This window comes from Tiliqua scincoides, chromosome 1 (genome assembly GCF_035046505.1).
Source record: "Tiliqua scincoides isolate rTilSci1 chromosome 1, rTilSci1.hap2, whole genome shotgun sequence".
Lineage (NCBI taxonomy): Eukaryota > Metazoa > Chordata > Lepidosauria > Squamata > Scincidae > Tiliqua > Tiliqua scincoides.
Window position 1 is genome coordinate 308,216,093 of NC_089821.1, and position 27,898 is coordinate 308,243,990.

General features: G+C 42.9%; 1 protein-coding gene and 1 long non-coding RNA gene across 5 annotated transcripts in view; one reads left to right on the plus strand and one right to left on the minus strand.

The window, feature by feature from the left end:
- LOC136652836 (uncharacterized) lies at positions 1–14,556 on the plus strand. Of its 4 annotated transcripts, none has more exons than XR_010794568.1 (6): positions 1–89; positions 1,837–2,089; positions 5,599–5,651; positions 8,223–8,354; positions 12,371–12,606; positions 14,046–14,556. It is a non-coding gene; the product is annotated as an uncharacterized lncRNA (long non-coding RNA). The 4 variants fall into 4 exon arrangements; XR_010794567.1 differs by lacking the exon at positions 5,599–5,651 and adding an exon at positions 11,307–11,387; XR_010794566.1 differs by lacking the exon at positions 5,599–5,651 and adding an exon at positions 11,307–11,381.
- The window catches only part of PSMA3 (proteasome 20S subunit alpha 3), a 19,993-nt gene continuing 5,955 nt past the window's right edge, over positions 13,861–27,898 (minus strand). The window contains exons 3-11 of the mRNA XM_066629751.1: positions 26,285–26,408; positions 25,879–25,980; positions 25,655–25,728; positions 24,117–24,189; positions 18,285–18,350; positions 16,632–16,678; positions 15,574–15,641; positions 14,410–14,474; positions 13,861–14,051 (exon numbers count right to left, since the gene is read on the minus strand). Coding sequence (XP_066485848.1) covers positions 14,007–14,051; positions 14,410–14,474; positions 15,574–15,641; positions 16,632–16,678; positions 18,285–18,350; positions 24,117–24,189; positions 25,655–25,728; positions 25,879–25,980; positions 26,285–26,408 — 664 coding nt within the window. The 3' untranslated portion in view covers positions 13,861–14,006. The remainder of the gene's footprint in view (positions 14,052–14,409; positions 14,475–15,573; positions 15,642–16,631; positions 16,679–18,284; positions 18,351–24,116; positions 24,190–25,654; positions 25,729–25,878; positions 25,981–26,284; positions 26,409–27,898) is intronic.

A 27,898-nucleotide genomic window follows, 5' to 3' on the forward strand; every position in this document is an offset into this window, starting at 1 on the left:
TTATGCTTCCTCGGCCGGCGCCATTTTGTGCGGGCTGCGGTTGCGACACGGTTCCCATTTCGTTGGCGCGGAGGCGCCCCTCGTCTGAGGTAACTAGCCCCACGGGGGGAGGGCGCGGTGGCGCTAGGAGGCGCAGGTTCCGCTGCCCAGGTCCAGTTCGCCCGACGGGCGGGTGCCGCCGCAGGGGCCCAGGGGAGGGGCCGTTGCTAGGAGACCGGCTCGCGGGCTCGACTGGGGGCGGGGCGGGCGCCGCAGACCGGAAGTCAGTGACGTCAGCCCTTGTGCGGCCGCCATCAGGGGGCGGGGCTTGGCCCTGCTTCCTCCTCAAGGTTTGGGGGGGAGTTCAGTTGCGAGTTAGAGCCAGCCATGTCTACTCAGAAGTAAGGCCCATTATAGTCAATGGGGCTTACTCCCAGGTAAGAGTGGGCACCCTAAGCCTGCTTGGACCCCCATCTTGGGCCTGTCCACTCAGAAGTAAGGCTCACTATAGTCAATGGTATTCCTTCCAGGAAAGTGTGGATGGGGTTGTAGCCACAGTCCTTGTTTCCCACCAGGGTCAAGTGCCTGGAAGACCCAGTGGAGGCCGAGTCATTGAACCTGTGGGGAAAGTGGGGTTGGGTTCCATGGGAGCCTCTTCCTTGTACCCTTCCCCCCCCGTGGGCATTAAGAACCTGAGTCTTACACTGAAGTCTGTGGGGAGGCTGGGGAGGCAGAGCCTCCCCACTGGAGCCCTTCAGAAAGCACTGCCCTGTGAGGTACCCAGGCTCAGGCAGTCCATGGGCAGAGGCTCTTTTCGCATAGCAGCCTCAGCTAGCCTTCCAGAGACCTCTCTTCATCAGCCCACCGTCAGCGCGAGGGTTGTGAAGGTTCAGCTGGAGTCATCGAGGTGGTGTCCATGGGGGCAGGGCAAGTCTGGAAGCGACACGCATGTGTCCAGGGAATCTCTACGGGGAAGTACTTATGCCTGTCTGCTGCGGCACCAGCACGGTATTACAAGAACAAAGGCAGCCAAGCTTGAAGTTGCAACAGCTGAACTGGGGCCTATGTTTCATGGCACATGTTACTAACTTCTTAAAATTATATTGTGCTTGGGAAAGAAGTAAATGTACTATGTTGTTCTAAAGCAGGGTTGCCCAAACCCCGGTCCGGGGGCCACTTGCGGCCCTCGGGGGCTCCCAATCAGGCCCTCGGAGAGCCCCAGTCTCCAATGAGCCTCTGGCCCTCTGAAGACTTGCTGGAGCCCGTGCTGGCCTGACACAACTGCTTTCAGCATGAGGACGACTGTTCGACCTTTCACCTGAGCTGTGGGATGAGGGCTCCCTCAGCTACTTGCTGTTTCACACCTGTGATGCTGCAGCGGCAGCAAAGGAAAGACTGGCCTTTCTTTGTGCAAGGCCTTTTATAGGCCTTGAGCTATTGCAAGACGTTTATTCATTCACCTTCACATCCATCTCTAATGTATTCGTTTATGGAAATTTATTCAAATTTTAAATGTGAATTAATTCTTTTTTTCAGGCCTCACACAGTGTCAGAGAGGTGATGTGGCCCTTCTGTCACAATGTTTGGACACCATTGTTCTAGAGCATGAACTGTTTAGATGTTGATTATGTAACATCTGAACAGTAACACAGATTTCTTTCTGCCCAAATAACAATGTGCTTGTCATCAAAGCTATATTGTATATTTTTTGCCAGTATCATACAGTTGCAGTCTATATTTGGAAGTTCTCGTGTCTTATGCCGCGTATTGGTAACAAGAATTATTTTCCAATGATCATTGCCAGGAACACTATCAATCTCTTGATTTATAAGTTATTTCTCTGATTCTTTCTTTCAGAACAATATTATACTTTGGAACTCAGTGCAGTGAGGCATCAAAGAGACATGTTCAGATTGGAACAGGGAACCTTGCAAGGAAGCCTTTGACACACAGTTCGTGGGAGAGATGAAGAATGTCTTAACTGAGAAATTGAAAAACTAATTTCAAGAGATTGCTGTCGTTTTGGAACAAGATGAACCGGATGACTGAGAGTGGGCTGCTGAATGTAAGACATCGATGTAGTTGAAAAGATTATTGGCAGTTGAGAAAGGTGAGCCATGATGCAGAGTTACAAAAGTTGTGCATGAGAGATTACACTGCACAACAAAGTTTTTGCTTCTTGAACACTGTTGGGTGTTTCTTATAGATTTGTGGCTGCTGATCATGAAAATCACATCCAAATTTGCCTGTCACATACCTTCATTGAAATCTTCAGTTTTGTCATGTTTTTTTCTTATATTTGTGTCCAAAAATTTTCATTTCTGTAAGAGACCCATGAACCGTATTTTGTGCAGTCTGGGCATGTCCAGGCATGAAATCAGGCCAGGTTGGAAGCTGTTCTGTGGAAGTATGCAGCTTGGGCAGACCAGAACCAGCTTGACACTGTCTCAGCAAGCTAGAAAAGTGACTTGCTTACACAGATACTGCTCATTGGATTAATATAGACCTTATAGTGTGTACATATAGTTCCAGAATATAGCATTGCCTCAGTAGCACTGTAACAAGTAAGTCAGATGTTGTAGACGTTTTACAGGACGATTGGTGTCGGTCGATATGTCTCGTCAATGTCGTAACAGGCACGATACATTCTGCTATATTTGTGGCAAGTATACGCTTTTTCATCAGAGGCGCTCAATGACTGCTCTTGTGAAGAAAGCATATCATCTGTACTTTGGCAGTAAAATTGGTGATCAAGACAAGGAATGGGCGTCTCACATTTGTTGTGTGACATGTGCTGTCTGTCTGAGAGCTTGGCTCAGAGGCACTAGAAAAACAATGCTGTTTGCTGTCCCAATGATATGGCGACAACAGGAAGACCATGTGACTGACTGTTACTTCTGTTTGACTAACGTGTCTGGTTTCTCTGCCAAAAACAAGAAGTTGATTGAATACCCTAATCTGCCTTCAGCAATGAGACCCATGCCACATGACGACAGTCTTCCAATTCCGAAACCACCAGAGGAATGGACCTTAGACGAACCAGTTGAAGAAACTGAAATGCAGGGAACTGGACTTCTTCCCTGCAAATCTTGGTGCTGTCAGTGACTAACACGGTGAAAGGTTTCACCAGGACATTGCTACAATGGAAAAATGATATCAGGGCAACTGAAATCCGTCAATGCTTGCTGACTACTGTTGGACACTGCAACGTGATGCACGGGGCATTGAATACAAATGAAAATCAAGAGCAAAACACCTTTATGTTGAACTTAATAGCGTATTAGAAACATAAACATGATTAAATACATTATCGCTGGTAAACAGTTAACTATCTGTTTCTCAGAGTTCCTACCTGATGCAGCAAAACCAAAACTATATTTGTGCATACCCACCAGGTACCTGTCACAATCAGGAAAAACTTTTCAGGAAGCAAAACTTTTCACAAAAATTGTTGCACAGTGTTAGTGGATGCCCCACATGCTGAGTGCCAGTCAAAAGATAAGATGAGATTAACATTCTATCTTGGAAGGAAGTACAGAATGTTAAGAACATAAGAACAGCCCCACTGGATCAGGCCATAGACCCATTTGGTCCAGCTTCCTGTATCTCACAGCAGCCCACCAAGTGCCCAGGGAACACACCAGATAACAAGAGACCTGCATCTTGGTGCCAATGTTGTTTGACAGAGTTTATAAATTTTATTGTTAACTTGAGTTGAAGATGGTACTCAAGCATGAAACTGAAGCAAATAGCAATTTCTGGTAGAACAGAAGCAAGACTTTCAGGGAATGGGGGCAGATAACAGTACTGGGAAATCATTGCAGACTTCTGTAAGTATTGAAAGAGTAAGGAGCAAGCTGAGAAATGATGATTTTTGTGGAACTAAACATTGAATTGTGTCAAGTGATTGTGGAGGTGGTCACCAAAAGCTGTTTTGAGCCATTTACCTAAAAGTCAAACACTGTTGTAGGCTTTCCTGCAGCAACCTGCCAGTGAATTGTTCAGTGGCTCAAAGGGGGTTGTGTGTGTGTGTTCCACATACCTGCAAATGTTTTGCACAATTATGCTCAACGTAGCAAGGCACTCTGTTTTAGCAGAGTGTATGAACACTGCTAAATTGCAGTGAGAATGACATGAATCTGACTACTCTTCTGCTTTTATACATTGTCAGTTTCTAACTGAAATGATTGTGTGATTAACTTGCAAGAAAACCACGAGTTGGGTGCATAAGACTTCCAGAACAATAATTGACTGCATAGAAGCTTAGCTGTAACAAACGCAGCTTGTTCCACTGTTGGCTGTGTTCACACTTTAGGTTTCATTTTATGGGTTATGTTCTTGGCCATTGCACTAACCTACAGTGTTAATTTGTTTGGAGGAATCACTTCAGTTGACTAAAAGTAAAACTGTAATCCTATGCTTAATACAATGTGTTAAATAAAGTTGGAGCTTTTCTAGAAATTTGATTCACAAGCTGTACAAAACCATGTTTTGGCTTTGCAGACCTTGGACAAATGCAAGAAACCTTGTATTTGCGTGCACCTTTCAGCAAACCGTGGTTTGTATTTGCTAGCATTTCATACCATACTTGGAATAAGGGAGTATCGGGGGAAAGAGGAAGCATGCAAAGCCAAGACTTGCTTGCGCATTGTCAATCTGTGCTTTGGCATTTTACCCTAGCCAACCCAATGTGAGCAATCTCCCATGCTACATTTCATTAAAATTAATATTATATTAAAAGTGCTAGAAAGAGAAATCTGAAGATATACTGGTGCGTACCCAGTTGTAAAAACCCCAGACATCTGTTTACCTGAGAAGGAAAGCACATATCCAGGGTGATAGGCTAAATATGCTGCTGTTCTCACTTGCAGCATTGAGCTTTCTCTCTCCCCCCCTCCCTCCTGCTACTACTGGCTTTGTTTTTTTCTATCTATATTGGCAGTGGTAGCTTATGATTTTCTAAGCTGCTCTTCAATGTTTCCATTTTAAAAGTCGTTAATGAAATGCATCATGCAACCAAAACTGTCAGTATAACTCATTTTAGAAAAATGAAAATCGTGCCATTTTATAGCAGTTGTGCTTGTGCTTTTATCTTTGTTCCAGTCCTTAAGTTTTGGGTCAATTGAGGAAGGCCCTGCCCAAAGAGATTGATGCGTGTGTCTAAAAATGTTCTCATTTTGCAATTCAGATACAATGTATGAGCTTGAAACCTCCTTCCATCTCTCCCTCCCAGACCCTTAGCAGAAGCTGCTCTCCTGAAAGGGCTGTGCTGGGGTGCCCAGTTATCATGGGGGGGGGGCAGATAAAGAGCTTTTAGGGGCCACATCCAGCCCATGGACCTTATGTTTGACACCCCTGGATTATTCTGCTTCTTTCAGCCGCTGAGGAAGTAATTTCCTGTGCGCAGTGGTCATGAGTTCTAGCAGTGTCATTGTGTGAGGCATGCTGGCTTATGGAACGAACATCTTCTTCATACAGAATATTCTTTTGATTCTAAAATGGGCAACGTTGTCAGAATTGTGAACCCACACATTTTGTGCAGGGATATAATGTGGTCCTGTAAAGTAGCTGGTTAACTAAACTACATAATCCAGTTTTATAATTCATGGTCTTTTCCAGGCTGTGAAAAGTTCCTCCACAACCAACTAGAAATTTCTGGAGCCGATCTTCTGGTAATATTAAATGGCTGCCTTTCCCCCTTTCCTCACAATGCATGCCTTAAGCTGACTTGATAGTATATTGCTGCAATTGCTAAAAAGGCAAAATGGTGTACTATGCACAGCAACATTTTTCTCATCTCCTCCCCCCATGAATGCTGGAATCATGCTAAGGAGTAGAGAGCACTGTGGTGTTTGACTCTTTGTCCTCTGAGTCCTTGATGCTGCCATGAGGATTGCAGTATTATAGCACCTGTTTAATGTTGCATAGTAATAAGAGCTCACTTGCTGTAGTGATGCTTGTTTACACCAGAAAAGTGCCCGCCCTGTCAAACTTTTAAGAAATGAGATTATCTTCTGGTAAAATTATTACATGGCTGTTGCACAAGTTTTTCTAGACTCCCTGAAGAGCTCATGTGTGCTTATTCAGGCATTTAAGTTTGCTCAACTATTTCAGCTTTTCCAGCCAACCACTTCCAAGCTTCAGTCTGCAAGGCTTTGTTTTTATTCCCCTGCAGCCATTTAACTGCATGTGCAGGCAAATGATTTGACAGGGAATCCTTTGATCTGTAGCTGCCTACTTAGGAGGTGGTGTTTGAAATATGTTTGCTTGTCTTCATTTCTGGATATCATGTATTTTGGAATGAGAACTTGTCTTCCTATGTTGTTGCAAAGTAGGCTTTAAGTGGTGTGTGAGAGAGATCAGAGTACAAACGTTCAGAGGTTGTAGAAGCAAATATTTACTTTTGACTTTTGTCCAAGTTTATCTCAAACTACTTAATTTGTTCTCATGTGTTCTTCTGGATCCTTGGCTTATGCGTTTATTATGTGAAAAATATTACTTAACTGCATGATGTTAGTTGGAAAAGTTAAAATTATACTGTGTGCAAATTTGTGTGAAGGTGGTAGTCTTTTCACTTGGTAGATTCACACAATAGTATCAAATACTTGATTGTGACTGATTAGTACTCCATGATCTAAAATCTTCCCTGTAGAATGGAAGATCATATGAAGTTGTTTGAGCTAGTACTCACCATGTTGCTGTCAAGAAACAAAGCTATAAATGTGGTGCAGTTCCAACAGAAGAATAAACAAACCGTTTCCAAACTTGAAGCTGCATAAGTTTATGAATATAGCCACAAACAAGGATGTAATATCTCTGCTAAGTCATCTGGAGAGGGAGGCAAGAAATATGGCTATAATCAGAGCCGCCTGAATTGCTATGATACCTTCTCTGAGAGAAGGGTTTCTGTTGTCTCCCAAGTGCTGGAGGTGGCTTTCAAGGTGGCATGTACTCAGGGTTCATATTTTAAGTGAGTAAGTCCTTTTTTTATACTCTGACCCAAATCCTAACAAACTTTCCCACACTTGACATAGCTTTGCCAACGGGACATATGCTGCATCTTGCAGTTGGATGGCAGCCATGGAGGCCTCCTCAAAGTAAGGGAATGCTTGTTCCCTTATGTTGGAGCTGCATTACCCTTGCCTTACTGCTGGAAAGTTGGTTAGGATTGCACCCTTTGTCTATGATCTATGCCATCTTTGGTCCCACTTTAGTTTCACCAGTTATTTGGGCATTCTTGTCTTGTGAAAACTTAGGGCTGTTGTTCAGTTCCCCCTTAAGCCCAGTCCAAAGAGATGCACAGATATATGCAAAAGTGTCCATGTGTTCTCCAGGAGTCTGCACTGTTGCAGAGTCCCAAAGGAACTCTTGAGCCTCTTGATTGTTAAACCTCAAGGGAGCTGCAGTTGATGGTGGCTGTTTTGCAGTCTTCGGCACATGTGGAAGCTCACTACACAGCCCTTTAGCTCCCAGCCTAAATATTTAAACTCAGCGAGTCCTATCTAAACTTCTAATGCTGTCTATCTACCAGCTAATTTACCTGAAGGCCTTACTGGAAATAAAGAACCACAGCAAGGGTAACTGTGAAGGAGAGAGAATGAAGTTCTCAAAGACTCCTTCAACAAATTAGAAATTTATTCCTTACCCTTGGCAGGTGTGGCCAAGGCACCTTTCACAAGAATGCTGTTTCTAGAACATTATTATTATGATTATTATATACCACTTTTGAACCAGAGTGGTTCACAAAGCAGATTACATAATAAAATCCATCATTCCCTTTTGTCAAAGGGCACACAATCTTCAAATATACATGACATCAGCAACAGCACTGAAAAAAAGATGCTATGCTGGGACAGTGGAACAGTTGCTCTCCTGCTACTAATAAGACACTACTAACTGGTCAGAGAAGCACCTTTTAAAGTGGCTTCTGATTTTTGAATATTTGTTACCATTTTTCAAAACTCCCATCTGGAAGAACAAAAGACTTTATTTTAAAAATAGAAATTAAAATAAATGCAGTTAATGGAAGTGTAAGTCGTAAATATTGTTTACCCAAGAAAGTGATAAACTGTTTACCTAAAGAAATATAGGTGCTGCATGAGAGTAAAATTATACTTGCTTGTTTCTCTACCTGCTCAACTTCTAGATATATAAAATTGGAAAAATGTTTGGATAAAAACATTCAGCAGTCTATATAAAAGTATCAAAATGCTCATGGAATAATGGTATCTTTTCTTTTCCAGCTGTATGAAAAGAAATGGCAGGAAACTGGTCTTGAGAAGAATGCAGAAACTTGTATATACCACTAGTGTTCTGCCAGCTGGTGGTTAAACTGTCACTGATGTTCCGTGATGCCATGTGTTAACTAGCATCAAGTAGGTGCACAACTATTACTTTGACCAGATGTTCACATAACCACTTGTGTTCATGATTATGCTACTAGAACCTGTTCTGGTTTTGTGGGACTTTGAAATGTGGGCTGGAACTAGACAATGTTTTACCAAACTTCACAAGCATTTTTAATTTCACTTTTGACAGTAGCCATAAAGTAGCCAGCGATTCAGCAATTCAGTTATGCTTTCAGCTTTCCTTGGCAGAGTTGCATGCAGGCTGGGCCGGCATCTTTTTTCCTTCAAAGTATGTGTCCTATTCCTGTTTTCTATTTCATGATGTAGTTGCATCTTCCACACAATATATGGAGGTATTTCTAGTGCTAGTTAATTTTCACGTGCCTTTCATCTTGGCAATTGTCACATGGTGTCATGCCAGGAAACCTTCTGAGTCACACAATCTCTAAATAGTAGTACTGGGCAGGATACCTGCTGCTCTCATTTTTGGGCCTCTCCTTCAACAATGATATTGCGCTCTTCTTCATCCACTCAGCTCAAGCCTACCTAGATGTGAGATTATCTACGATACTGAGAATATTTGGCATTTGTAAAGTGCTTCACATGTATTGCCTGCATGTAGTCCTTTTGATGTCCCTAAGGCAAGTATTATCCCCACAGTTGGACTGAGGATGTAGCTGCCTGATGTATTCATTGTAGAGGCAAGATTTGAGCTGGAGAAATGCTGATTTTTTTCCTAGCTACTATCCCACACCAACTTTCAACACCACCTTGAGTTAGGAGCTCTAAAAGTGTGGATTGTGACTCCAGGGGGTTTGCCAGCAGTTCAGAAGGTTGTTACAGAACTCTGCAGAACTAAATATACAATAGGTCGGAGTGTGAATGGGCTGATGGCTGCCACAGCTGCACTTGCCCTTCTCTTGTACCATTTGGGCCACTCCAAGAGCATTCCACTGCCCTTTGGGGGAGGAGAACTGGTTGATGTTAACTGCAAGTGCAACTGAGAAGGTTCAACAAATCCATGTACTGTATTTTTCAGAGATTACAGTATGTTCATAAGTACCCTAGCTCCTAATGATTGTGGGAAAACCAGAATTCATTTCATGACAGGACCAAAAAAACCTTGTTTTGTCTGTTCTAAAAGGCATTTTAAATACCCATGAATGCATTTTTCTATTTTTGTGGTATAATAAACCTGAAATTTTCCCATTCGTGTGTCTTAAAGTAGTTGTACAAAATAACTACTTGCGTGAACTGCTGCAAATCAAAGCATCTTATTGCTGGGTAGAAGGAAAAGGTGTACAGCACACCATGTCTACTCCTGTGATACCACCTCCTTTTCCAGTGCAAAATTAAAGTTGTACTAGAGCAGTGGTTCCTAGCCTCCTGTCCCTAGAAGAGCCAGGCAAAAAACCCTTCCTTTCCTTCCTGTAGACAGCAGCGGAGAGAACCTTGAAGTGATGGGCACTGTCAGCCCCAAGTCTCTGCTGCTTGCCACCCCCTTAAGAGGAAAAGAATTTTTTGAATATGGTACCTGGGAGGTTGTGACCCCCTCCAGTTAGGAAACACTGTGCTAGAGTGACAAGACTATGCCCAAGGCTGTGGGATCCTAGGTGTTTGTGCTGCATGCAGTTTCAATATTAAGGGTAAAAACTGGTTTGGAAGTACAGGCATGCACCGCTCAACAACTGTTTACTTAACGATGGACTGCATATATGATGGTAGTCAAAACACAGTAAAGATGCTCTTAATGAGGCAAGCCTGTCTCCCAAAGCCTGCAGCAGTGTCAGTTTATACAGTGGAGAGGCTCTTAATGCAAAGAGGCAATCTATCTCCAATAGCCTGTGCAGCCAGCTAGTGTCTGTTTACAGAACAAAGGCAATGGATGGGACTGAATGTTCACTTAATGACCTAATCGCATAACGCGGATCTGGGAACATATCCCCATTGTTAAGTGGCAACATACCTGTATTTTAAAATGAGAAAATTGGATTAAATTTGCCAGAGCAAGAATACCTAGCTGTGATTAGCTGGTTCCATACACATCTTTTGGTGCACAGGTCACTTTTACTTGCACCTGCTTCCTGCATAGTAATGTTTAAGATATAAGCAGGAGGCAGATCTGTGGCTGGGAGTGACTTCACTGACTGGAGATGAGGTCATAAATGGAAACATGCCCTTGCGTTCAACTGTGCAAGTGACTGAAGACCTGTGCTGTCTACGTGAAACAAGAGGGTGGAATGCATAACTGCAATTAAATTTGAAGTGCAGATTACAATTGTCTTCCTGTGACAGGAAGCTGTGACCAGTCTAGCTGTCAAACCACTGACAAGCTAAAGGCTAGGGATGTACTTGATGTATACAATAGGGAAGAAATACCAGAAAGTTTACAAGTTGCATTTCTATGTACAATATAGGAAGTGTTGAGTGGTCTCCTGTTTGTCCTACTGTGCCTTCCTACATAAATTGCAAAAGGGAGTCTGGTGAAAACTGACATGGAATGATCCAACAATTTTAACATACCTTTATTTGAGTCAGACGACCATGGTTGTGTCAAGAATTAAAATCCATGTTAAAGTCCATGTTTTGTCTGTAACTTTTTCAGAACATCATCAGGGAAATACACTTAGACAGGAGTTGTTGCTAGAGAGCAAGCCAGAAATAACAGTTAAAAGCTGTTTTGTGTTTCCCTGATGAAATTCTGAAAAAGTTACAGAATGAAACATGGATTTTAATTCTTTGACACAACCATGGTCTTCTCAGCCAAATAAAGATATGTTAAATTGTTGGGTTATTGCTGGCCATGAGAACCTACAAACATGACATGGAATGGTTTTTCTCATTATGTCAAAAGGCTTTTGCAAAACAAGCTGTTAATATAGTGCTAATAATTTAGCATTTGTGTACTACTTTGTGTGCAAAAAAAACTTGCTGTGCATTATCTTGATGTAGTCTTACTACTACATACTTACCTTACAGGGTTGCACCTGAAGTGAAGAGTGGCTTGTCTAAGAGCACCTAATGAATTCATGGTGGATGTGAGATTTAAATGAGGTCCTGGTTGGTAGCTTAGTCTGATTCACTATACTCCTCTACCACTCATAGTATAACTAACCACCCTAAAAGGGAAAAAGTGTTCACTCAGCAATGTAACTAACAACCCTAAGACATAAGGGAAAGTGTTCACACTTGTTTCTACCTTTGGTAGGATGTTAAGTGCATCAGGTCAGATGAGCTACTGTTTGAGAAAGGGCTGATTGTGAGAATCAATGATTAGGATGTTACCATAGACTGAGTATACAGCTGGTTTTAAGGTACAAACCTTGGGAGGGAGGAACAGAACAACTTGTGTACTACTGCTATTCAGGTGAGGCAAGGGCAGCTGACCCACCTCTGCTATCCACAGCCATAGTATATAACCCTTCAAACAAATCCATGTGGTCCCTTTAAATAAAACAGGAAGTCTTCAAGGAACAGGTACCAGTATTAGTGTAATTGGATGGTGGGCGTCAATGGCACCAAACTCTGAAGGCATTGCAAAGCTGCTGCTTTCCCTACTGCTGATATGAGCCACATGGCTTACTGCATGAATAGGCTGGCTCTGGCTTAAGGTAATAGAGAAGCACCTGCCAGGTATTGATGTTTTTCTTAACGAAGGTCTCAATAAAAAACACTAAAGCTTGTAGTCAAGGCATGTATTACAAAAGATGTCCTTTAGTTTCATTTTGTGGAACCAAAAGTGCGTTTGCGTTTCCCTAGTAGCTTATGCAGGAGAAAGTTGATAATCTGAGAAGGGCCTTACTAAAAACACTTGTCTTGTTTCCCACAATGGTCAAACAGATGAGTTGGGGAAACCCTCCCAGGCAGGACATGTAGGCAAATAGCACTTTTTCATGGCCTCTTAATGGCGCACAATACAAGAGCCTTAGTGGAATTCTTAGGGCAGTGTTTCTCAAACTGTGGGTTGGGGCTCACTAGGTGGGCCCCAAGCCAATTTCAGGTGGGTCCCCATTCATTTCAGTATTTTATTTTTAATATATTAGACTTGATGCTGCCATGGTCATATTATTCAGAGTGATGAGGTCAGCTTGGCGAAGACAGCACATCGACTATCTTCAATTGGACGCTGTTCACAAAGAAGTCCAAAGAAGCGGTGGCTCGACAGGTTGAAAGAAGACATGCAGGCACTTGGCATTGCCCCAGAAGATGCCCAGAACTGTGCCAAATGGTGTGCAGCTTGCAGAACAGCAGATCCCGCACTGATGAAGATGCTAGCATGGTACGTGATTCCATTTGGGGAAATGTTACAGACCTGTACTTTTAAGAAGTATGCTATATGCTTTTAACAATGATACACAGGCCAACACACATTTTACTTCCTTAAATGTTACACCAATTCCTGGGTATTTTTGGGGTGCCGCTTCCAAAAATACTACAGCCTCTTTAGTTAATGGTTTAAGCAGCTTCCTCACGAAGAAGCCATGGTGTAGCTTCCTCAAGAGGAAGCTGCTTGAACCCTTCACTAATGAGGCTGTACTATATCTCAAACTAAACGTGATAGGGCAAAATGGATGCAATTTTTGGAATCAGCACCCCAAATTCATATCAAACCACCATAAAGTTTGGGAAACTTTTCTGACCCTCAATTTTGTAGGCCTGTGTAATGAATGGGACTTACTCTTGTAAGTGTGGGTAGGATTATTAAAAATTTTCCTGCTTGATTTTACTTCTGGTCATGGCATCACTTCCAGTGGGTCCTGACAGATTCACATTCTAAAAAGTAGGTCCCAGTGCTAAATATGTGAGAACCACTGCCTTAGACCAAGGGCTGATTTAGCTTTATCTCCCCATGGCCCATCAGATGCTTCTGGGAGCACACAAAACCTGTGTCCTCCTGCCACTCCCTTGTTTCTGTCATTCAGAGATAGGCTGCCTCTAAAACCTAGAGGTTACAGTCATAACCTGTGGTGGAATCTTCAATTGGAACCTCTCAATCAAACACTAGGCCATGATCATGCTTCTTAGCTTAGGGCTAAGCTAACTTTACCATGAGGCTGTGCAGTTCACATGACATGCCTCTGGAAGAATGTCATTGTGTTTTCGAATGCATTTGTATAATGCAAGAAATTCTAGAAAGTAGAATTCCTTGTTGATTTTCTGAGATCCTAAATGATTTCACATCATAATCTAACATTTCTCTGATGCGAGACTTATAGGAAAAGCCACATTGTGGTTCACTGCTTGCTAAACCCAGCAGCATGGCTATACCCTTTAGGAAATCAGCCAGCACCCTTTGGGGGGGGGGAACCAAGTACACTTAGAAAGACCTTGAACACCCCTGCAGAATGCTGCTGAGTCCCATGCTTTCTTCTGCAGCTAGGCACATATCCCCCCTCCACTTTTCTCTTGTACTGGTGCAAGTCATGGCACTGTGTTGCTTGGAGTGGAGGAGCTGCCTTGAACTGTGCATTCTGTTATATTCCCCATTTTTCTATTATCACCTTGGACGCAACTCACTCAAAACTCAAATCAATTTTGATAAAACATTAATTGGAAAATTTTTAGTGCAAGTTGGTCACTCAAATATTCTTCCAGCACATACGTAATGTGAAATATATAAACGGGTCTGCAGTATAGATTAACATTGTTTTAAAGTAAACATTGTTTTAAAGTAGCATGTTACATGTTTTCATCATCTGATTCATCTTCTTCTTTCAGAGACTCCTGTTTAAAAAAAGAATCAGAATTTACAGGTTGCTAAAAAAACTCTACAAGTCATACAAGTCAGCCTTCTACTTGCTGTTGTAGGAATGGTCAACTGGCATGCATACAACTACATGGAAGTTCTGCAGAAACCCAAAGACCACTTTTCCAACCAGTGTTTTGACAAGTGAGAGAATCAAGCTGGTGCAATTTCACTTGCTAACCAGTCCAAAAAGCTTTGTGTGAGAGGCATCAGAAGAGATTTTTCCTCGCAGAAGAAATCTTAGTAGAATAAGGGGGCCTAGGTAGTGGAGGGCGAAAAGGTAATATTTAGACTCTAAACAGACATGCATGAGTAGTCTTAAGTTCCTGTACTTACCTTGGCATATTTCTCTGCTTCTTCCTTAATATCTTTTGGGACAATTTCATGCTTTCCTTTGGTAACTATGAAAAATTTATAAATAAGTTGTTCTGTATAAAATGCGTTTTGGTGATCGAAATAAAGCTGCATGGTGTTATGCCTAAAGACCAGCATGGTCATTCATTTTATTTACAGTACAATCCTGTGCATGTCAATTAAAAAAAATCAACTTCATTCTGTTCAATAGGACTAACACCCAAGTACATACAGCAGAAGTTCAAAACTTTTTGATTTCTGGAATCCTTTACACCAGGAGTGGGCAAACTCTAACCCATAGGCATTTTGCAGTCCTTGGCCCCCCCCCCCCCCACCATCTAGCCTGCAGTTTCCAGTGAGCTTCTGGCCCATCACACTTGGGCCAGGGCAGGCTCCACACCTGCTGGTCGTGACTGCCAGATGTGAACTACGGGGCCAAGTTAAAGCAAGGCCTTTTATAGTCTCCATGTGTTTTCTGCTTTTCACTGGGCACTGCTTTAACCCTCCCCTCTACTGCCTCTGAACAACGTATGTCTCTACTGTGCAAAAGGTGTGTGGCAAACAGTTCAGTTTGCATGTATACTATAAATAAGCTAAGTAACATTTATTCTTAAGTTCCATCTCTAATGTATTCATTTATGTAAATTTGAAATGTAAATTAATCCTTTTTTCCCAACCCCTGACACAGTATGGCCCTCCTGCCATGCTCTACACTTTTAAGAGGAGTCTTGGGAATCCCTGCCAGCACATGCATGGAGTCTGAGGAAGCACCAGCACAAATTAGGCAGGGGGCAGATAGCGACCATTCCTGAAACCCCAGGCCTCCTAGGAGCACACCTTGAGCAATGCTGCTGTACAGGATTGCAGCTATAGGCACTTCAAAAACAGTAATCAAGTATATCAATTTCATATTTAAGACTGTTTTACAGAAAATGGATTATATCTTAACTGCTTTTTCTGTTGGCACAAGGACAGAATATTTTCTTCTGCAACCTCAATTACAACTCTCAAAAGCAGATGGGGGCGGGGTGGCAGCTAAAGGGGAGGTTTGCTAAATCACTCCTCATACCAACAGTAGTAGTACTGAGGATATAATTTACAATCAGTTAAAAATGTAGCTGAATGAGATTTAAAGTGATACATTACTTTCTCCAACCCAACTGAGTTCAAGTTCAAAAGCTTTGTCTTTTACTTCATCATGGACTATGTAGATTCTAGAAAGAAAGGGAAATTGTAGTTAAGCAGAATAGGACCCAATTTAAATACAACTATAGGCAATAAACCATTCTGCAGCCATGTTTTAGATAGAATTTTTGAAAACTTGCTAGGTTTTCAATCTTATGCTGGAATTGATATTTCTTTCATACCTTGCTTAATATCTAGTCATGATCTTGGAATACCTAAAGTCCAATAGCCTGGCATCTTTCCAGTGAGTAACATTTTTATTAATAGCACTGTCCATGGGATACTATATAAGCAAAACCAAGTCTCTGCCCTGAGAAACTCAAAAGGTGACAATGCAAGAAGAGGGAAACATGGGAAAAAGCATGCAATTGTTTCATGTACATGTATGCTATATACACCTTATTACAAGTTGCTGTAGTAAGATGGGGATTAAGATGTAGTGTCAAAGGCTTAACTGAAAAGATAGGTTTTTAGGAGGAGTTTGAATAAAGAAAAGAGGTATGCTACAAGTTATCAGGAAGGAATTGCAGGCATAAAGGAGCAGAGCCCTTTGAACAATGAGACTTTTGAGTTTCAAGCAATATTAGCAGTAAAATAATGTTATCCTTGTGCTTGAAGAAAGCCCCACAAAACTCCTCGATTAAACTCCATGATAAACTCTTATCACCAAAACCCGCCTCCAAAGCTAAACTTCCCACGGAGAAAGCTTATTTTGCTAGCACAGTCCAACATGCAGTTTTTGAGCTTGAGTTCTAGCTCTTTTGAGATGCAGCCTTGCACATATAGTTTCAGCTCCAAAAGGGCTGTGATGATCTAAGCAGCAACTCCAGTTTATTTGAACTGCTAGCTTCTCAGGCCCCACCCAGCCAAAGAGAAACCAAATCTTTTAAGGCAAGGATTGCATATCTGAACTGGGTCAAGGTCCACTGAAGCAACCTTTCTGTTTTATTTGGAAAACCTATTCAAAGTGACAATCAAACCTAACAATTTGGGCAGAGGGGAGAACAAAAATAACTTACATTTTTGCAACTTCTTTTACAACATCACGACAAGTCATGTCTTTCATCTACAGGTAAATTGGTACAGACAGTGTTTAATCATATACAAACACAAATTCCCAGAAGTAAAGCACAAATTTGCTGAACATTTGTAACCAAATATGAATTCTAGACAATCATTCATGCCAGCATTTCACTTGCTTCTTGAGAAGGACAGCAGATATCTAAACCCCGTTTTCTTGCTCCTCTGTTGTATCTGTATCTTCTTTCTCTTTTGACATGCCCATCTGCTCATACCTCAAACGGCACTCCTTTGGTTTTGCATTCCTCTCCTCTTTCTTCCCTTGACTGCATCTTATTGTCTTAGATTGCAAGTACAGCCTGCATTGTTCTCCAACTTCTATACAGCATCTGAAAGTGTTAGGCGACTGATAAACATTTCCCCCCTCCCCATTTCTACTGATTCAATTAAAAGATCCCTGCAAGTTTTATTTCTGCATCTGGTGTAGTCCTATCACCTGCTACCAGCAGAAGACTGTGCAGTTAAGAGTCACATCCCTCAAGGAGGAGGCAGATATTCTAAACCGTATTTAGCAGTTGGGTTGCCAATTACAAGCCTTTATGCTCTCGAAAACATGAACTTAACTTTATAGGGTCTAGAAATCCTACATATTTCTATGCTGCACAGCTGACTCAAGCAGTAGGAATCATGCATTGTGAAGTAGTGCTAGACTGAATAAGCTAGTATGAAAATTCTGTTATTGTACTACTTTATGTGGATGCTACAACTACGGAGAGACTCTGGAGGCCTTTATGAAGCCATTGAATACAGGGTCAGTCCACTGGTCCATCTAGCACAGCACTGTCTATAATGACTGGCAGTGGCCCTCCAGGAGCTCAGATAAATGAGACCTTCCCAGCCCTACTCCCCAAGAGTCTTCTGAGTGGAGATGCCAGGAACTGGACCTGGAATCTTTTGTAAGGCAAGCATGTGCAGTCTACCACTAAACTGCATCTCCACACCTCTGATCTTGGTTGAGACCTGGGACAGTGTTAGCCAATTCATTCCTCTCAAAAATCTTCCCTAACTGCAATACCATTTGAAACAGATTTTGATCCAGATAAAATCACTGGGACTTTTAAAGGGTCCAAGTAAAACATACACAAAATCATGTCAAATTTACATTAAGTTCAATTTTCCTTTCCTTGGGGGGGGGGGGGGGGAAGAAAAGACAAGCCCTTACAGCTCCGAAGATATAATTAGTTACAGCTCCGAAGATAAAGTTAGTAAAGTCTGCAGAAATTCCAGAACCCGTATATCTCTTTGGGCACCCTAAGGACTAGAAACTTTCCTTTTTGCATAAAAAGAAAAATCCTCAGAAACCTGAAATCAATTTTCAACCTGACCTACATGCTCTCATTTGTAGGATCAGAGCACATACACAGCCCTTGCTATTCAAACATGTTGCAGAGGGATAAACTTGCAAAGTTAGCAATGTAGCTTGGCTGCAAATGTCTTCCCACTGCAGTCCACCATTCTACTGATAATGAGTATAATAGCTGAGTTTTGGTACATCCTGCAGGCTACTGCCATTTCAGAGTGACCAAAGAGGCAAAAGTGGCAGTTTGCTTGGAAGCAAGATATAAGATGTTTTATGTACTACACAGTCCTACCTGAAGCTTTTCAATCTCAGTCTTTGCAGCTTGTCTTGCTTTTCCAATGGCACAACCCCAGTAACCCTATAAAATCGATAAGATAAACTTATTGCAGAAATTGTTTCAAGACCATTTATTATTAACCGTATTTATATACTTCTTTTCAACAACACAAGTTTACAGACAAAATGAACTAAATAATAATTAAATGGCTCCCTGTCCCAAAGGGTTCAGTCTAAAACAGTGGTTCCCAACCTTTAGGAGCTTAGGGACCACTAAGGCAAAATTTGGAAATGGCGGGGACCACATGCAACCCCCCCCACACAAAAAATACAATTAAACTTGTAATACATAAGAAGATTTAATAATTAATGTGATGGTTGTGCTTGCATTTGCTTCACTAGCTATGAAAGTCTTGGGTTTACAGAGAATACATGGAACACAAATAATTCCCCCCCAACTCAGAGGTTTTCATACCCATTCAATTCAATCCAGTCTCTTTCCCCCCACACCAGACAACATTACGCACAGCCCTTGCCTCTTTTAAGTGTGGAAAAACCTCAAGAAGGGAGAGGGTCAGCACAAGGGGATTATAGACAAGTCATGCAAAGTAGTTAAATGAGCCAACAAAAAGGACACACATCCCTCCACTGTTCCTTTTGTTACAGAGCCCTGGCCCTGCTCCCCCCACTTGTGAGTCCAGAGTCCTTAGGAAAGTGTTCAACACAATTTAGGCAGGTCAGTCCTGAAGGAGAAGCACCAGCTCAGAGCGACATCTCAGAGTGGCTGCTGCATGTCTCAGGAAGAAAAGTCCTTTTGGTGTGCACTGCAAGGTCTTTAGGGGGGGGGAAGCCTCTCTTCACTTCCTGTTCTAATTGCTGTCATGCTCTAGCTGTGGACTACTTTGGTTGGAGCTAAGAGAGTGTGAGCAAGCCTATAGGTAGGCTGTAGCCACAAAACAGCTGTCTGCCATTAGACTGTGGAACTCCTTGCCCCAAGATGTGATGATGGTGTCTAAACTAGATGCCTTTAAAAAGAGGATTGGAGAAATTTCTGGAGAAGTCCATCACAGCCATAGTGTGACTAACAGCCCCATTCTAGGCATGTCTACTCAGAAGTAAGTCCTATTATAGTCAATGGGGCTTACTCCAAGGTAAGCATGCTTAGGATTGCAATCAGAGGAGATGGGGAACTAGCCAAGTGTGGGGTGGGGGAGGGCTCCCCATGGACAAAGATGCTACTGCTCTCTAAGGAGGAAGAATCAGGGGTTGCACCTGCTGTACTTGGCTATGGTGGTGCCTGTTCTGCAACTTCTGGAATTGTTTCTCCCCAGGTGGACAGCTTGCAGTAAGACAGCAGAGATGCTGCCTGTTTCCCTCTCCAAAAGGGGTGCAAGATCCCTTGCTCCACCCCTGGGCATTAGAAGAGAACATCCAGAGGGCCCAATCCTGCCAGCTGGGGAGGGGGTACCAGGGATGGGGGTTGAGCATATTGTTTCTCCCCTCTCCTGCTGCCACACTGCCTCCAACTCCCTTCCTACATAATAACATAAAATAGCCCCATTGGATCAGGTCATATGCCCACCTAGTCCAGCTTCCTGTATCTCACAGCAGCCCAACCAAATGCCCCAGGGAGCACACCAGATAACAAGAGACCTCATCCTGGTGCCCTCCCTTGCATCTGACATAGCCCATTTCTAAAAACAGGAGGTTGCACAAACACATCATGTCTTGTAACTTGTGATGGATTTTTCCTCCAGAAACTTGTCCAATCCCCTTTTAAAGGCGTCCAGGCCAGATGCCATCACCACATGCTGTGGCAAGGAGTTCCACAGACCAACCACACGCTGAGTAAAGAAATATTTTCTTTTGTCTGTCCTAACCCGCCCAACACTCAATGTTAGTGCATGTCCCCTGGTTCTGGTATTATGTGAGAGTGTAAAGAGCATCTCCCTATCCACTCTGTCCATCCCCTGCATAATTTTGTATGTCTCAATCATGTCCCCCCTCAGCTGTCTCCTTTCTAGACTGAAGAGGCCCAAACGCCGTAGCCTTTCCTCATGTGCTCAAGCCCAGTAATCATCTTTGTCGCTCTCTTTTGCACCTTTTCTATTTCCACTATGTCTTTTTTGAGATGCGGCGACCAGAACTGGACACAATACTCCAGGTGTGGCCTTACCATCGATTTGTACAACGGCATTATAATATTAGCTGTTTTGCTCTCAATATCTTTTCTAATGATGCCAAGCATAGAATTGGCCTTCTTTACTGCCGTTGCACATTGGGTCGACACTTTCATCGACCTGTCCACCAGCTGGAGTCTGCATTCCCAGGGAAATCACAACCAGAGAAACCCACTCCCAGGGAAACCCCCCTAGCCAGCCAGCGATGCTTTTGGGAGCCTGCTCCTTCTCCTCCTCATTATTCCCATTCCTTCCCCTTCTCAGGCCCTTCTCTTCCTCCTCCTCTCCCCCAGCCACCCACCCACCCACCCGCAAAAAGGGACTTCCCAGGCTGGCTGGAGTCCTAATCTGACTCCTGAGAAACCAAGCTGCCAGGGCTCATCTGAAGGCACAGGGTCATGGAATGGAGGCTGGAGGCAGTGGGCGGCAGGGCACCTCTCCTCTGCATGCAGCTGAGCCACGAGGCTGCACAAATGCGCACACACCTTAGAAGGTGCCTATGCTTCAATTTTTGCTTGTCTGGGCACTCACAGACAAGGAGGGAAGGGAGGTGGAGGGGGTAGGCAGGAGATGGAGAGGCTATGCTCTGATCTGCTCTGAGTGGCTGCTGGTGCTGCAGAGGCTTTTTTCTTCCTGGAAGGGTATTTTTTTTTTTTTACCAGAGATGTCATGGACTACCCGGGGGTGCTGTGGACCACTAGTGGTCCGCAGACCATGGGTTGGGAACTCTAAGTCTAAAAAGATGCAAAACACCAGTGAACAGCTGCTAGAAAAGACATTGTGCTGCGGTAAAAAGGGAGTTACTCTCCCCTTAAGAGGAACACCACCTGAAATGTGCCATTTAGCAGGGGTACTATTTCTACAAAACAATCTATCATACAAAAATACAGGTGTGTCCCCTTCCCCAAAGGGGTTCTGTTCTGGAACTCCCCACCCCACAATTAAGTGAAACTGCAGATATGGGCGAACACCACCCCCCTCCCGGAGCTAAGGTGAGCTCTGCTCCCCTCGCCTCTGGAGGGTCTTCCGAGCCCAGTAGGGACCCAGTGGAGTCTACCAGGCTCAGAAAGACTCTTGGGAGTCAAGAACGTGACTTCCAGTTTTGAAAAAACCAGAAGTGATATTTTTAATGCTTTCCCCAGGCCTCCCAATGCCTTATAAGACATTAAAAAGCCACTTCCAGTTTGTTTTTTTTAAAAACCTTAAGTCACATGTTTTTGAGCTATTAGAGGCCGTGGACAGATGTGTGTGGCCTCTGCTGGGCTCAGAAGCTCACCTATAGAGGGGGCAAGTGTGGGGGTGCCACAGACCCAATCTGCAGATACGGGAGCCCCCCTGTATGTAGGTAGCAATATAAAATGGTAGTGCAGTCCTGGATATTTGTGTTAGGTCAGGCACAAAGAATGAACCTTTCCAACTTCTGCTTCAAAGTTCTGCTTGGAAGGTATTAAAGCTGGCACAGATCATATTCTCTTGCTCAGTCGATCTACATATTAACATAACTAGATGGTAGGCTTCTGGACAGTTCCACTTCCACAAATGTGAATCTTCCCACAAGCAAAATACATCCTGCACATAGTAAACTAGCAAATCAGGAAGAGGTGGGCACCAAACATTTTCTCCAATTCCCTCATTTACTATACGCAGTGAGACATGTTTTTTTGCATGGGCAAACATTTGAAAATATGCTCCTACACCTAAAGTCAGAAATGGAACAGGCCAAAATTCAACTACCTGATTCTGCATTATGTGTAGATTGCGTCTCAGACACTGCTTGGTTCTACCCCAACTTCTTATTGGCCCACGGTTGAAGAGCGTCAAGATTAGGGAGAAGCAACCAGCCCACTGGAGGCTGACAGCTGATCTCCAAGGGTTATTCTCACCATCCCCATTACTTTAAAGCAGGGGTGCTCCAACCCCGGCCCAGGGGCCATTTGCAGCCCTTGGGGACTCCCAATCTGGTCCATGGGAAGTCCCCAGTCTCCAATTAGCCTCTGGCCCTCCAGAGACTTGCTGGAGCCTGTGCTGGCCCGATGCAATAGCTCTAAGCGTAAGGGCGACTGTTCAACCTCTCACCTGAGCTGCAGGCCCAGGGCACCCTCCACTGCTTGCTGTTTCACATCTGTGATGCAAGCAGCGGCAGCAAAGGAAAGGCCGGCCTTGCTCTGTATAAGGCCTTTTATGGGCCTTGAGCTATTCCAGAACCTTCATTCACTCATATAAAGTTTCATCTCTAATATATTCATTTATCTAAATTTATTCAAATCTGAAATGTAAATTAATTTTTTTTCCCCAGCCTCCGACACATTATCAGAGAGATGATGTAGGCCTCCTGCCAAAAAGTTTGGTCACCCCTGCTTTAAAGGGCTGCAATGGTTGGAGTGGCATGGCCATTGTGCCATTATAACTTGGGATTTGAATCGGAGTCTCCTGGCCTATGCCTAATAGAAAACAAGCAGTATTTTTGTGTTTATTTTGGTGCCATTTCCATAGACCTCTGAGCAGATCAGATACACAGTTCTTTGAAAACAGTGTAGGGGACTTCTGGGGAGAACACACTGTGTTCAAATATGCTCAGGAGTCATGTTTTGTTAATGTCAAACTCCAGTAAAGTTGGGAGATCATAAAATAATAATATTTAGTGCTTGGGTGAGCCCTAGATGTCTTGCAAATAATGCAGAAATAGCCAGCACTGCTTAGGTAATCTGGACAGAAGAGAAGAGGGGCATGGAGAAAAGAGACAGTAGGCATTATTCTGGTCTGCATGGAGATAGTGGCATGTACATGTATGGCAAGAGTGCCTCCAGGCTGCTTCTGGTCATTTAGTTAAGATATGAGGAGGCCTCCTATTTGGGGGCAGGTGTGAATTTACAACTTCTGTATAATTGGTAAATATAAAAGCACTCTGCTATAACGATATCCCTTAGTGCCTAACAGATTTACATCAGCACAAGCTTCTGTGGACTACAGTCCACTGTATCAAATACTGTGGAAAGCAGGTGGAGAGTGAATGAGGGAGAGTAAAACACACACATGAGATAACAAAAAGTGCTACCGGAACCTTTTAAAAAAAATTGTTCTGCTACAACAGAAAAACATGGCTGCCTCCCTGGAAATTGTTGCCACGGTGCCTTGAGGCTCACTAGGTGACCTGGGTCAGTCAGTTACTTTCAATTCAACTCCACAGAGTTGTTATAAGGATAAAATGGGGGCTGCTTTAAAGATGGGATATAAATACTTGGATAAATAAATAAATAAATAAATAAATGGAGAGAAAAGGCAAGAACAAGGATTTTGTAAACTGCCCAAGCTCCCTAAGAGAGGTAAGGCTAGAAATTATCAAAATGCTACTCCACTCATTTATTAAGCCATGGCTCTGTCCCATCACTCCCCACCACCACAATGCCTTTCCATCCAGTATCAGCTGGTGCAAGAACTCTATCACTTCTCCATTCTATCCAAAACCTAGCCAATTACAAGTACAGTACTGTTTAATAGCAGAAGGGAGCATGCATAAACTTCCCAGTAGACCGAGACCTGTACAGACAAGCGTCAAAGCATGTATAAGAAACCATTTACGTTATATGTATCAATACAAAAAGCAAAAGTACATGACAAATATTATCTTTTATTAGCTTCCTCAGAACAGATGTTTTAATGACACTCACGTATGAGACTCCTGATGGATCAATCATGTACAGCTGGGCACCATCATCATCATCATAAGATCCTAACATGAAGCTTAAAAGGAAAGATCACATTAAAAAGAAGCTTTCAGTAAGAGATAAGACACAATCCCTACATTGTTTTATGTGATTCAGAGCAGTTGAAAGTCCCAAGCAGGACTAATGTTTGCAAGCCACTCAGAGAATATTTTGATAAATAGTGAGATAAAGTTATAGAATTAAAATTTACCAGTTTAGGAACTGGTTACAATGTTGTGCCAGGTTATTACTCAAAAAGTCTATATTTGCTCGCAGAATGCAGTGTTATCTGGAGAAATGGTCTTCAAAACAACTGACTGAGCAGGGTTGTCAAACGTAGTATTTAAAAGAAGGAGTTTGCTGGCACAAGTGGCTTGTTTGATTTCAGCACTCACAAACTTGCCAAGGAAAAACTAGGAGCCTAATACAATACATTTGTTCTTTCATATCATAAACCAAACAGGTGTTTAGAGAGGTGTGTGTGTGAAAGACTAGTGAGAATCTCTGTCCTCAGTATAACTAGTGAGGTTTCCATCCCTATTCAAAAAACTAAATAGAGCATTCGTATAAGTTCAGTATGAACAATCATATCCTAAGGACAGAGAAGCAATACAATAAGTTATAAAATGTATATCGAGTTGTTCTTAACACTGCTGCCAAGGAAGATTTGGACTGAAAACCTGTCCATCATGTTTTAATATCATTCAACAGAGCAGAACTTATACGAAAGCACCTTTTGAGAACAGGAAAACTCACCAATTTCTCCTGTCGAAAAACATCTGGCAGTTTATTTTTTGTACTCAACTCTCCATCTGGAATGAGCTTAAGTTACCCACCCCTGGTGTGCGTACTTTTGGCGTTTTTTAGCATTGACCTCATTTTCTTTTCACAATCTCTTAGAACCATTGAGAGCGCTTCAATATTAAGTAGTAGTCTTTATAGCCAAGTTCAAAGGAGATAATGCTTCCCAACTCTGGAACTCTTTTTGGTCTTGATGTTTCCAAGCACTCCAAATACAGCATCTTCTGGATGAGCATTAAGACTATTATTTTATACAATTCTTCTCCCTATGATCTTAGAGCAGTGTTTCTCAAACTGTGGGCCGGGACACAATAGGTGGGTCACAAGTCAATTTCAGGTGGGTCCCCATTCATTTGAATATTTTATTTTTAATATGTTAGCCTGGTATGTGACTGCATTTGGGGAAATGTTACAGATCTATACTTTTAACAGGCTACTCTGTATATGCTTTTAACAATTACAATCAATGGGACTTATTCCTGGGTAAGTGTTGGTGGGACTGCAGCCTAGGATTGTTAAAAAATTTCCTACTTGATGATGACACTTCTGGTCATGAAAACACTTCCAGGGAATCTTCCTGACAGATTCTCATTCTAAAATTGGGTCCCAGTGCTAAAAGTTTGAGAACCACTGTCTTAGAGGATTCCCATCTCCTCTAAGGGTATGTTGTGAAGTGCAACATAACAAATAAAAGCTCATACCTGCAACCAAAAGGTCTGACCGCACTGTACAATGTGTACGCATGTACATACATAGCCACTCTGTCTGCAAGATGCTTGAAAGGAAAAAAACCAAGGAAAAATTTTAGAGCACTGACAGTAAAAAGTAATCACATCTCAGTTTGCAAACAGAAACTGTTTTTGATCGAAGGATATGAGGGGAATTCCATGTTTTATGAGTTGTATTAACAGCAGCAAACACTCACTTTCAGGGGAATATCATAGCCGTAGTTGGATCTAAAGTTAGATGCCTCTTCCCTGGCTATGTCAGCCAAAGATCTGGCATCTGCCAGGAGACCTGCTACCGCCTGAAACAAAAGATCATCCATCTTAGAACAAAATCAAGAGTCACCTCAAGAACTTCACCTACCAATCTCCAAGTCTCATACTGGCATTATCTTTTCCATCGCACATGTGATTACTAAACACATGTTTCCAGAACTGGTCAAACTAGTATTTCTACCCCTGAAGCAAAGGCCTCAAACTCTTCTTCCTGTTGCAATGAACATTACAAAGCTGTATTTCCAAAAGGCTACTTAACAATGAAATAACCACCATATGTCAGGCCACACACTCATCACAAAGGTATTAAAATACTGTGCACAGACTCACCATTCCAACATGACGATCAACATTAAAGAGGCGTTTATTGGAGCCTTCTTCATAGAGTTTGGAAAGGACTAATTTTTCTACTCCAAAGACTACACCGTCTTTACACCGTATCCCAATTGCTGTACTGAGAAAAAGTTGCAATACAATAGTCAATTCACCGCAATTAAGTCACAGGAATTTTTCAGTCTGAAGGCACTCAAGGAAACAAAGGATAACATTTAGGAACCATAAATAAAAGCAATCAAGATAATTTTAAAACCAGTCAATTTTAGAACAAGAAGTCTCTGCAAGGAAAAGAAACTAACCCAGTTCAACACAAACCTGCATAGATCAGCTTTTGAAGACTTAAGAATGTTGTTGTTGGCAACCTTCAGTCTCGAAAGACTATGGTATCGCACTCTGAATGGTGGTTCTGGAACAGCGTCTAGTGTGGCTGAAAAGGCCAATTCGGGAGTGACAATCCCTTCCACAACGGGAGCAAGTGCAGTCTGTCCCTGGTCTGTCTCCCTGGCTATGGGGCTTCCTTCTTTGCCTCAGTCTGTTGGCCAAGTGTCTCTTCAAACTGGGAAAGGCCATGCTGCACAGCCTGCCTCCAAGCGGGCCGCTCAGAAGCCAGAGTTTCCCACCTGTTGAGGTCCATTCCTAAGGCCTTCAGATCCCTCTTGCAGATGTCCTTGTACACAAGGTACACAAAGTCATGGACAACCTCCAGTTCATGCGCAGAGATTGTAATGCAGGGAGGTGAGTCCACATCCTGAACCATGACCTGTGTTTTCTTCAGGCTGATCGTCAGTCCAAAGTCTTGGCAGGCCTTGCTAAAATGATCCATGAGCTGCTGGAGATCTTTGGCAGAGTGGGCAGTGACAGCTGCATCGTTGGCAAAGAGGAAGTCACGCAGACATTTCAGCTGGACTTTGCTCTCAGTCTGGAGAGGTTGAAGAGCTTTCCATCTGATCTGGTCCAGAGATAGATGCCTTCTGTCGCAGTTGCAAAGGCATGCTTCAGCAAGACAGCGAAGAAAATCCCAAACAAGGTTGGCGCAAGAACACAGCCCTGCTTCACTCTGCTTCGGATTTCAAAGGGGTCTGATGTGGAGCCATCGAAGACAACAGTGCCCTTCATGTCCTTGTGGAAAGATCTGATGATGCTGAGGAGCCTGGGTGGACATCCGATCTTGGGGAGAATCTCGAAGAGGCCGTCCCTGCTGACCAGGTCGAAACCCTTTGTGAGATCTATGAAGGCTATAAAGAGTGGCTGTCATTGTTCCCTGCATTCGTCTAAGGGAGAATACCATATCAGTGGTGGACCTGTTGGCTCGGAATCCGCACTGCAATTCTGGATAGATGCTCTCAGCAAGTACCTGGAGCCTCTTTAGTGCAACTCGGGCAAACAGCTTTCCTACAACGCTAAGGAGAGAGATGCCGCGGTAGTTGTTGCAGTCACCCCGACTTAAGAATGTGGCTACTAGAACTACACTAGTTATTTGGGCAACACTGCACAGAAAATAGTATTTATCATTCTGGAGTAGCAGAGCCACCTTTCTGGAACACCGCACAATAAGCCCAAAATATGCATTCTACCATAGAAGTAGAGGAACGAAACACTGTCTCACTG